Here is a 12,388-nt window from a genome sequence, read left to right on the forward strand (position 1 = left end):
TCTCAAGGCTTAAGAGGCCTGCGAGTACTGCAACAAAAGGCTTTGGGCTCACATGGACTGTGTTCAGTTCTATAGAATCTAACCTCACCTGTCTCTGCCCATACCCTGTAGTGAGTCCAGGGACATCTCTAAAGTAAGCTAAGGCATAGCTTATATCTAAGGTTTCCCCAATATGTGAGCAACCAAGTCTCTTCTAGAAAAGGCCTTGAATAAGCAAAATGGTTATTCAATATAAGATATCTTCTTGTTTCCTGTACCATAGGATGTACATAAATACTAAGGACTCAAAAAGATATGGATGAACAAATACAGAAAATATAAAACATCTTAAGTAACCCGTCATGTTCATTATATTCCCTCAACTCCTTTGAGGGTAAAGACAACTTTGTGGAGCTGGTGATGCATTAGTAAACCATTCTAGTGATCAGATATTTTCTGTGTGCCTTGGGTGTATACCATGAGTAATTCACAAAATCTAGATCTCCTTGCCAGTTAGGGCATGGCTTTCTCTAGTCCTGTCCTTCAGCTATAAGATGAAAGTGGGAGAAAGTTATAGCTTCCTTTGGGTAACTGATACCCAATTCAGGAACTCTTTAACTCCGGAGGTAACTGGCAAGGCTGAGAGTATCCTTTTTTAAGATCATTAGTCACTGATCCATAATTAGTCAAGGAAACATAAAGACAGAGGAAAGCTGCTGGAGATTTGAGATCTAATCATAGGCCCACCTAGATAAAAACTGCCATGTGCTTTATGCTACAAGGTTCTTGGTGTTCTAGGAAACCCTTTAAGGCTGAGTTGGCATTGACCTGCATTAGTAGATAGAGTTTCCTCATTGTTTTTAGTTCTCTAAAACAATGAAATCACAGATCTAGTCTCTTATGACCTTCAATTTTTACAGCACATAGGCATTTGGAACTTATTGTAGCTTATAGTGTAAGATGTTGGTCTAAACCTAATTTCTACTAAACTGCTTTATAGTTTTTTTTTCCAGCAGTTTTTGTCAAATAAGGGACTACTTCCTTTAGTAGTCCAAAATTCCATGTTTTTGTACTTTTGCCTTGGCTATCTCTTCCTCCTGGGATGTTCTTCTACTCTCTCCCAACCCCCCAAAATTAATTAATTAATTAATCTAGTTGTTCATCTTAAATTCAAAGGAAAAAGCAATTACTGTGTGCCAAATGGGGATATAAATACAAAAGCAGGGCAACTCTTGCCCTCAAGAAGTTTACATTAAAAAAAAATATTTTATCTTTTCCCACTTACATGTAAATTTTTTAACATTCTTTTTTAAAATTTTGATTTCCAAATTCTCTCCCTTCCTCCTTGAAATAGTAAGCAGTTCAATACAGATTATATATCTGCAGTCATTCAAAAAAAATTCATATTAGCCATGTTGACAAAAAAAAGCCCAAGAAAAATAAAGTTTTTAAAAGAGTATGTTTCAATCTTCATTCAGACTCCATCAGTTCTTTTTCTGGAAATAATAGCATTTTTTCATCACAAGTCCTTTGGAATTGTCTTGGATCATTGTATTGCTGAGAACAGCTAAGTCATTCACAATTAAATATTTATAATATTGCTGTTACTGTGTACAATGTCTTCCTAGTTTTGCTTACTTCACTTTGTATCAGTTGTTGAAAATCTTTCCAGGTTTTCTGAAAGCGTCCTCCTCAGCCTTACTTATAGAACAATAGTATTCCATTAGCAGGTAGGTAGCAAAATGGATATAGTACAAATCTCTTCTGTACTCTATCAATTGAACTAAAATAGAACTTCGCAAGTTCAGATTTGGCCTTAGATACTAACTGTGTGACACTGAGCAAATCACTTAATCTATTTGCCTCAGTTTCTTCATAAAATGAGCTGGAGACGGAAATGGTAAACCATTCTGGTATCTTTGCCAAGAAAACCCCAAATTGGGTTAGGAAGAATAAGACATGACTGAGCCATTCCCCAATTGATGGACATCCCCTCAATTTCTAATTCTTTGCCATTACAGAAAGAACTGCTTAACTTATTTTTGTGTGTGTGTGTGTGTGTGTGTGTGATGGCTAGGAGAGGCATGATCTGTACTCTGACTACTTCCCAGCTCTAGGACTAGTGGTGACAGCAAAACTTTCTTCTACTGCTACTGGCACCTTCAAGGTATAACTTTTTCTTTTAAAAGGAAAATGGAGATTCTGTCCACTTTATTTTCTTAGGGCTAAAGATGTTTGTTGGGGACTACCCGTGTTTCCCCGATAATAAGACACTGTCTTATTAATTTTTTGGACAGAAAAACACCAGAGGGCTTATTTTCAGGGGAGGGCTTATTTTAATGAACATTGACAGCAATTTTAATAAACAGGTAAATGTGAACAAAAATATGTACCTTTATTCAATAATGAATTCAATAAAGAACAGGATGACGTGCTCACTGCTGCAGCTCTGATTGGATGCAGCTCGGAGCGTGGCGTGCGTTTCACGGGGGGGGGGGATGGTGCATACAGAGGGTACCGTAATGTAGCGTGTAGCGCAGGGGATCACCTTCACTACAGTAGCAATCTCAATAGGGCTTATTTTCGGGGGAGGGCTTATTTTAGAGGAATCTTACACAGTAAGGGGAGGGCTTATTTTCGGGATAGGTCTTATTATCAGGGAAACACGGTAATTAAAGATTCTATTCTCAATAAGATAGGGTGGTACAGTAGAATGAACACTATGTCTAGAGTAAGAGAGTGTTGTTATTCTTTCGTTTCAGTCATTTTTGACTCTTTGTGACCCCATTTGGAGATTTCTTAGCAAAGATTCTAGACTGGTTTGCCATTTCCTTCTCATTTCACAGATGAGCTGAGGCAAACAGAATTAAGTGACTTGCCCAGGGTCACATAGCTAGTAAGTGTCTGAGGTCACATTTGAACTCAGATCTTCCTGATTCCAGGCCCAGCACTATTCATTGTGCCACCTAGAGTCAGAGTAGTTGTATTCAAGTCCTGCTTCTGCAGGACTTCCCTAATCTCTGTGTGATTGTGGACAAGTCACTTAATCTAACTGAGCTTTGGTTTTCTCATCTGTAAAATGAGGGGGTTAGACCAAATGGCCTCTGGAATCTCCATGCTTTCTGCTTTCTGCTATGCCTGGAATGACACCCTTTTAAACCTCAAATGCTACTTCTTCTAGCAAGCCCTTGCCCGATCTTCTTAGTCAATAACAAATTCTTCTTATAACTATTTATATTGGTGTCCATACCATCCTATTAAACTGTAAGTTTCTTGAAGACAAGGACCAAGTCTTAGTTAGCCTTGGTATTTTCCCTTTTTCTTACCACAATGGTCAGCACAGAGTAAGTGATTAATTTGTTGTTCATACCATTGTCACATCAAAAAGGCTAAAAACTATATTGAGGACTGGGTAGTGATTTCATAGGTGATCTTAGCCCAGGATTTCTTCTTTCCCAGGCTACTTGGAAAGGAGAAGCCAACACCCTTCTTTGGGACCCAACTCATAGAAAGCTGCCTTCCATGCCAGTCCTATCCAAAGGCTCTCCTCTGGGGATCTGGGATAGGATAAGATGAGTTAGGTTATCAGAATAGTTGACTCTTCCTAATTCCCTAGCCAAATTCTATTCCTATATAGAGTCTTCATAGTTGTTTGCTCATAGAGAACATTAATCTACATAGTTATCTACTTATAATTTAACAAATTTAGGGGAAAAGTTTTCCCTACACCACCTCCACACACAAAAAAAAAGGTGGTGGAAGGAAGTCTTTGTTTCTATAGCCAATGATCTCTGTTTTTTCTACAATGATGCTGAGTTTGGTATTTGGTCTTTTCATCCTAACTCAGTGGTATGAAATCATTTACCCAAGGTTATGGCCCAGTTCATGCATAGAATGTTAAAATAATAATTTGGGACTGACATTTCTGTTTTTTCTTTTTGTTTGTAGGATGTGGAATGTTTACTTTCCTCACATCTGTCACTGCTGCTGTCAGTGGACTCCTGGTGGGCTATGAACTTGGGCTCATCTCTGGGGCCCTTCTTCAATTAAGTGGCTTATTAGCCTTGTCTTGCCAACAGCAGGAAATGGTTGTGAGTTCCCTACTCATTGGGGCCTTACTGGCATCTCTCACAGGAGGATTCCTGATAGACAGATATGGGAGAAGAATTGCTATCATTTTTTCATCCTGCTTACTTGGGTTGGGCAGCTTGGTTCTGATCCTGAGTCTATCCTATCCAGTTCTTATTGGAGGACGAATTGCCATTGGAGTTTCCATATCCCTGTCTTCCATTGCTACCTGTGTCTATATTGCAGAAATTGCTCCACAGCACAGAAGAGGCCTTCTTGTATCATTGAATGAACTTATGATTGTAATAGGCTTTCTCCTTGCCTATATTTCAAATTATGCATTTGCCAATGTTTTACATGGTTGGAAGTATATGTTTGGCCTTGTTATTCCACTAGGAGTTTTGCAAGCCATTGCAATGTACTTTCTTCCACCCAGCCCTCGATTCCTGGTGATGAAAGGGTATGATGAAGCTGCTAGCAAAGTCCTAGGAAGATTAAGAGGCATCTCAGATACTACTGAAGAACTTACTGCAATAAAATCTTCCTTGAAAGATGAACACCAATACAGTTTCTGGGATCTTTTTAGGTCAAAGGACAACATGAGGACTAGAATACTAATAGGCCTCACATTGGTTTTTTTTGTTCAAATCACAGGACAACCAAACATTTTATTTTATGCATCAACTGTCTTAAAATCTGTTGGGTTTCAGAGCAATGAGGCAGCAAGTCTTGCCTCAACTGGAGTTGGAGTTGTCAAAGTAATTAGCACTATTCCAGCTACCCTTTTTGTGGACCAGGTTGGGAGCAAGACTTTTTTGTGCATTGGCACCTCAGTGATGGCAGCCTCTTTGATAAGTATGGGCCTTTTGAATCTTAAGATCCATATCAATTCTACCAGTATCTGCAGAAGTCATAATCCTATCAACCATTCCTTAGAAGACTTGACTTTTTATGAACGAGACAATTTGACACTTAGCACCAACAATCTCAAAGAACTATTCATGGGGATCACTCCAAACAGCAACAACTCACTAATGTCAATCAGAAGTGACACTAAAAGGCAAGGGGAGCTGACCTGGGCATCTGTGCCAAATGTTGGAACCTCTAGACCAAGCCCAACACAACAACATCAAGAAATAGGCCCAAACAAAATCCCAGAGTATTTGAAATGGCTCTCCTTGGTCAGCTTACTTTTTTATGTTGCTGCTTTTTCCATAAGTCTTGGACCAAGTAAGTGTTTCATCATCCTATGCTCCCTAACCTAATTCTTTTCATGTTTGAATGGTAACCTATTGTTTATGGATAGTCAAACTGTTCTCTTGTAGTTCATTATAAACATGACTTCTGAGAACAAAAGGTTAGCTTACCAAATCTGTATGATCTTCTTGCTGATGCAGTCATAAGGACATAATAGATATCAACAATTGATCACTGCTGTCCAAGACACAGAATGGTGTAGAGAGGATTGCATTTGGTCTCAAGATATCATATTTTTGCCTACAAATTTTGTTATTTATGGACTGACCTTGAGTAAGTCCCCAAAACTCTTTGATCCTGTTTCTTCATCTGTAATACTTTGTCCTACCAGAGTTCTTTTGAAGATAGAAAGAGATAACATATGTGAAAGTATTGTGTAATGGCAAAGGGCAATAGAAGCAAAAGCTTTTATTATTTCAAGTTTTGTGAAGAAACACTGCACTGGTCTATAACTATAATATATCATATATATTCTTGACTCACTGAAGTGAGTTAGTATTGAACCAATGATTTTAAAGTCTTGCTCTCTTATGGCCATCAGTCATAATTGTCAATTTAGCAAATCACTTCAACAGATATTTGCCACATATCTCCTGTGTGCAAGGTACTGTTCTGGGTGCTTGGAGATATAAAACCAAAATGAAGTGGTTCCTATTCACAAATGGTGGGATACAAAAATATATGCAAATAAAATAAATAAAAAGTCATAAAAAACAACTCTAAGGCAGAAAGGAGAGAATACTAATAACTTGGAAGAAAGGGCATAGGACAAGACTTTGGGTAGAGGTAGAACCTGAGTTGTGCTTTGAAGGAAGTTAGGGACTCTAACAAGTTGGAGATAAGAAGAGAATGCATTCCAGAGATGAGAAATTACTTTTACAAAGACATGGGGGTGGGAAATAGAGTGTTATTTATAGCTAACATATAGCAGAACAATTTGTTTAGCATATAGAGTGTATAAGTGATATGAAATAAAAATGGAAGATAATTGGGAAAAAAGATTATGCAAGGCTTTATGTGCCAAATAGAAGAATTTGTATTTTTTCCTACAAGTGATAGTGAGCTTTTGCAAATTTTCAAACAAGTGAATGGGGCAGTGATATGATTTGTGCTTTAGGAATAATATCAGTTTGACAGTTGTAGGGAGAATGGATTGGAGAAAAGAAGATTGGAGGCATAGAGACTGATTAAGAGGTGAGAAGTAATTAAGGCCTAAACTAGAAGGAAGAGCTGTCTAACATAGACCCTTGATCTCATCTCCTTGCAACTTCTCTAGAAGATTGCAGCCTCACTCATATTCCCTATCTCTTCAATCTTCAGCCTCTTCCAATCTCCCCTGTGCTTTAAAAATCCTTCACTGGATCCTACCATCCCTTCAACCCATCAACTTATGTTTCTCCTCTCTTTCTCAGCCAAACACCTAGAAAATGCTATTCACAGTCACTGTTTCCACTTTCTTCCTACTCACTCCTCAACTCATTGCAATTTGGCTTCTGACCTCATTGCTTGACTAAAATTGCTTTTTTTCAAAGTTACCAATGATCTCCTAATTGTCAAATATGGTGGTCTTTTTTCATTCCTTATCCTTCTTGACTTTTCTGCTGCATTTGTGCATATTGACCACTGTCTCCTGGATATTCTTCCATTTCCGGATTTTTCTAACACTATTTTCTCCAGTTTCTCCTTTTACCTATTCCTAGAACCATTCCTTCTTAGTTTCCTTTGCTGGTTCATCGTCCAAATCGTGTTCTTCAAGATCCTGTCCTAGGCCTTCTCACTCTAGTACTTCTACATTGTCTCTTGATGACTTTATCAGTTTCTGTGGGTTTAATTACCTTCTCTATGCTGATGACTCCCAGACTATCCAGTACTTTCCTTGATCTTCATTCTGCACCCACCCATTGCCTATTGGGCATTTAGAACTGGATGTACCAGAGACACGTCAAATTTAGCATGTCTAAAACAGAACCTGTCTTCCTCTCATAACTCAACCTCTTCCATACTTCCCAATTTCTATCTAAAATATCACCATTCTTCCCGTCTCCTAGCTTCGTAACTTTGACATTATCTTCAATTCCTCATTCTCCCTCGACTTGGATATCCATTCAGTTGTCAAATGTTGCTGTTTCTACCATCACATCTCTTCCATCTAACCCCTTGTCAAGTCAACAAGCATCTAGTAAGTACCTACCGTATGCCAAGTAATTTGTTAAGCCTTCATTTATATAGTGAAGAAAATGAGGCCCTTAGAGTTTAATGTCATTCAATGAACAAGTAACAGAGCTAGAATCTGAACCCAGGCTGTCTGACTCCATAGCCAGCACCCTTTCTGTTGTACTATACTGTCTCTCTATTTCTGGAACACCTTATGAAGCAATTATAGGTCAAGAGCTTGACCTTCCCTAAGTGTGGCTAAGATATAGTAAAGTCAGAGGTTATGAGAGCTGGGGAGTTTGATGACCCTGAGAAGCCAGGGTCATTCAGGGGGGTAGGGACATGTATGTTGCAATCCCCAAGCATGAGGGAAAGGGTTGAGCTGAGAAGAAAACCAAGTCAGGTTTATTATAGTGGGGATTCCTTTCATATATGAGTTGGATGGATGGCCTCTAAGGTCTCTTCCAACTCTTAAATTCTGTGAGTAAGAATGACCTGGACTAAGTGATACAGATGGAGTGAACCTTGAAGAAAGAGAGCTTCCTGAATGATGATTGGTTGCTGTCCTTCATTCTTAAAGAGGAAATGACATCATTAGGTTGCAGCCAAGGTATAGTGTATCTGACTGTGGTTGATCAGCTCAATATGAGCTCAGAAGGGTCTATCACAGGATGCTGGCAAATGGACAGTCTAGCAGACAAAGAGTGACAAATATGCCATATAGGAGTGCCATGGTGTTCTGTTTCAATGGGCAATGAAGAGCATTCCTTACTAGTAAAAGATGTTAGGGATGCTTGTCTTCTTGGGGAGGTGAGGAAGGAAAACCAAGTACATAGTCTTGGAAGAGATGGAAGAAGGTGAAGAGTTGGGGGATAAAAGGGACATCTTAGTAACTCCATTTACTTGGAAAGAAGAAAAGTGCGTTTTGGTTACTTGTTTAAGTTTTTCTCTCTCCTGATGAGCAGGGAAGTGGAGTGGGGGAAAGTTTTAATGTGACAGGACACAAAGAGGTCTTAAAAGTCTCTCTGAACTGCTTAACTTTCCAAGTGATGTACATGGCACAGAACTTTACTTATGTAAACAACCTGGGGAAGAGCAGAAGGACTGGTAAGGACGAGAGAGGGGAAGGCAATGGGATATTTCTTTAAAGTCCATTTTGCCCACAGGGGTAACCTCAGGAGGCACACAATTCATTTCCATTAGGTTCCCAGGGGGTTAGGCTTCATGTTACTCAGTTCAGCACAATGCAAACAACTTAAAAGCCGCCAGCAGCAGCTGCGGTGTCAGCTTATTTCACAGGAGCCAGGCTAAAGGTTTAAGCATTTCTTTCAAATGTACATAAACCCTTAGTATTTGGCTCACTAGAATGGGGGTTCATTTCATTTCTCTGAGTGTTTACCTCACCATAAAGGATGTCTATTCATTGTACTAATAATTGATATTCATATAGGTTTGGGGAATTTATAAAGTGCTTTGCATATATTATATATCATTTACTCTTTTGTTATATTTTAGATAATACTGGGTAAACTTTGCCCCTCCCCTAGGGCTAATACAGTCCTCTGTCTCATAGTATGCTCAAAAGAGCATTGGAGCTAGAACCTGATAGCCAAGCTACTTAAGTTTTCTAGGTCCCAGATACCTTGTGAGGGTTTTGACCTAGATAACTCCAAACATCCTTTCTACTTTCAAATACATGGTTCATTTAAAAAAAAAAAAAAGCTGTGATTTTGTTAGTGGAGAAATTACTTATCCCACCATGATTTATAGTCAAGGCCTAGAGCCCTAAGTCTGGAGTCATGAAGACCTAAGTTCAAAATATGGTCTCAGACATTTACTAAGCTACATCATCCTGGGCAAGTCATTTAACCCCTGCCCACTTGAGAGTGCCTGAAGTTCTAAAGCTGTGGTTCTATGAGTCTGTGAATAGCCACATTCATGAGCGGAAAAAAAATAAGGAGAATCACAGTGGATCCAAATAGATGCTTCTCTAGATAATGACAAGAGTTGATTTGAATGAGTCTGATACTGAGGAATCAGGCTTTGTCATTGATCCTAATCCTCTTCCTTCAAGATGATAGAATTTAAGATGGGAGGTACTTTAAAGACCTTCTGATCCTCACTGCTCCCCTCATTTTACAGATGAAGAAAATGAGTCCCAGAGAGACAACATATTTTGCCACTGATAGAATATAAACTCCTTGAGAGAAGAAACAAGTTTTTTTTTGTTTGATTGTTATTGTATCTCTAGTACCTTGCACATAATTGATACTAAATAGAGCCTCATTAGGTTGAGTTATTGGATTGCTCAGTATGTGAGACAAGTGGCTTATTCAAACTCAAGTCTCACCTCTAAATCCAGTCATTGTTCTAAGCAAGCCAGAGCATAAAATAGTCACCAAAAAGTAGTTTTCTGAAAACATATTTCTGGTCATGATTTAGGGAAGCTAGTTAGCTTCTTCACTAATTGGTGAGATCACTTGCATAGCTGTTCTACTTTCCATTAATGAGATGTGAGTGATGTTCTAATTTATACTTTCTTTTCCCAACTGTTGACACATCACGAGGGTAACGAATGAGTGCTCTCTCTCAGACCTGGGACCAGCTACACAGTGTTTCTTGATGAATAAGTATTGCAAATCCCCTTGTTGGAAAAGCTTCAGGTGGCATCCAATGGAATCTACTATTCCCCAATCAAGAGGCACCCGTTTTGTTTCCAGATTTTTGCTAATATTAAGAAACACACACACGTTTGCATGCTTGCACACGTACACACATACACACACTTACAAAGCACCAACCTTTTAAAATTATTTTTAGTTTTTTTTTTAATATTTTGGATTTTTGTTGAGCCTTTCTTTTTTCACTAATTTCCTGGGATGAGGAGAGGGCAAAGGTAAATAGCCAGTGGTGAGATTGTTAGGTCAAAGGGTAAAAACAATTTAGTAACTTTTCTTACATAATTCCACATTGTTTTCCATAGTAGTTGTACTAGTTCATACCACCACCAACTTTGTTTTAGTTTGCCTGACTACCTTCAACTCTGCCAACACTGACTATTTCCATATCCAATTTGATGACATGGAAGTGAAACCTTAAAGTAGTTTTAATATTCATTTCTCATATTTCATGATTAGTAATTTGGTGCATTTTCTCTTATGGTTATTGATAATTTATATTTCTTCCTTTGAAAACCGTTCATATCTTTTCTTTGAAGTATTCATATTTGTTATTTCTTGTGTGACATTACATTATGTTCTTATAGCACAACTTGTTCTGTCATCCCTCAATTCTGGGATATGCAGGCTGTTTCTAGTTGTCTGTTTCATTTTTATTTATTGTTTTTTGCTATGACCAACAAAGTTGTATACCAACACCTTTAATCTATTAAAGAACACCATCATTTATAATTTAAGAACTGGAATGCTTTTCCTTTATAGGAATAGAGAGATGGATAGATAGATAGATAGATAATTTATTAAGCTTTTTACTCTGTGCCAAGCACTCTAAGCAAATTTTTTTAAAAAATCAAAATTTACAAAACAGTATTATTATTATTATTGCTAACATTACAAAGGAAGAATTTGCTTCACAAAATACTTAGAATCCCTTTAAATAGCTAGTTCTCATGCATTTTAAATATGAATTGATTTATAAAAATATAGTTTAGTATAGTAGGGTTTTAGAGCAGGAAAGGATAGTAGAAATTGTCTTGTCCAACCTTGCAAAGAGCACAGTCTCTCAGAGTTGAAAGGGACCATAGAGATTATCTAATACACTCTCAGGATTAAAATTCAGTTCTCCTGACTCCCAGAGCAATGCTTGTATGCATAAGGATTTAAGAAAAACAATAAAGCAAAGTAATCCTGTACAATAAAGTGATTCCCAATTGGATGAGCTCTTACCTAATTAATTTTTCTTTTATTATTCCAATTAATTTCCTCATTTGTAAAGTATGTACATACATATATATATGTATATATGCTTCAGTCTATGCTTTGAGTGTGGGTATACACAGATATGTACGTAGATAGATAGATATGCTTCAATCTGTGTTTTGAGTGTGTGTTTGGATATGGCTAATATGAGGGGTTTTTTTGTTTAATTATACAATTTGTAACAGGTTTTATTTGTCTTGATTTCTCAATAGGTGGGGGAAGGGAAGGTGGGAGAATGAGAATTCAGAACTGAAAATAAAATACATTTGAATTGAAAAAAAAATTCTTAATGAATAAGGTTCACCTCTAACTTACTTTATTCTCAAAGTAGGTTTATTCTGGATCAAATATTAATACAAACTGAACATGATTAGTGATAAATGGATAGTATTCATTACATATAGTATTCCTATATATATATGTGTGTGTGTGTGTGTATGTGTGTATGTTTGTATGTGTGTGTATATACATATTGCCTGTGTATACACACACACATATATATATATATATACATTGGATAAATGAATAGTATTACTGTATATTCATATGTGTATACACATACATACATATATATGCTTCAGTCTTCCTTTTGATTGTGTATTTGTATACAAACACGCACACACTTTGAATGTGGCTACTGCTAAAATCTGTTTTACTTAACTGTATATAGTTATAAAGGATTTTGTTTGTCTTGATTTCTCAATAGGTGGGGGAGGAGAAGGTGGGAGAAAGAGAATTCAGAACTGAAAATATAATAAAATTGAATTTAAAAATTCTTAGTGAACAAGGATCACTTTTAGCTTACTTAATTTACAGAATCTCAGAGTAGGTTAATTCTAGATCAAACATTAATATAAACTGAACATGATTAGTGATAAATGAATAGTATTCATTATATTGTATAGTCATTTGTCCACTTTGAGAATGAAGGATAAACAATAAGAACTATCTATCTATCTATCTATCTATCTATCTATCTATCTATCTATCTA

The 12,388-nt window shown here is 37.2% G+C and overlaps 1 protein-coding gene across 1 annotated transcript in view; it reads left to right on the plus strand.

The window, feature by feature from the left end:
• The window catches only part of SLC2A12 (solute carrier family 2 member 12), a 72,805-nt gene that overhangs the window by 24,732 nt on the left and 35,685 nt on the right, over positions 1 to 12,388 (plus strand). Inside the window, exon 2 of the mRNA XM_069077341.1 lies at positions 3,928 to 5,277. Coding sequence (XP_068933442.1) covers positions 3,928 to 5,277 — 1,350 coding nt within the window. The remainder of the gene's footprint in view (positions 1 to 3,927; positions 5,278 to 12,388) is intronic.

This window comes from Petaurus breviceps, unplaced genomic scaffold (assembly GCF_028583685.1).
Source record: "Petaurus breviceps papuanus isolate PSGF00001 unplaced genomic scaffold, PetGlider_PUasm1.0 90977, whole genome shotgun sequence".
In the NCBI taxonomy this organism is placed as follows: domain Eukaryota; kingdom Metazoa; phylum Chordata; class Mammalia; order Diprotodontia; family Petauridae; genus Petaurus; species Petaurus breviceps.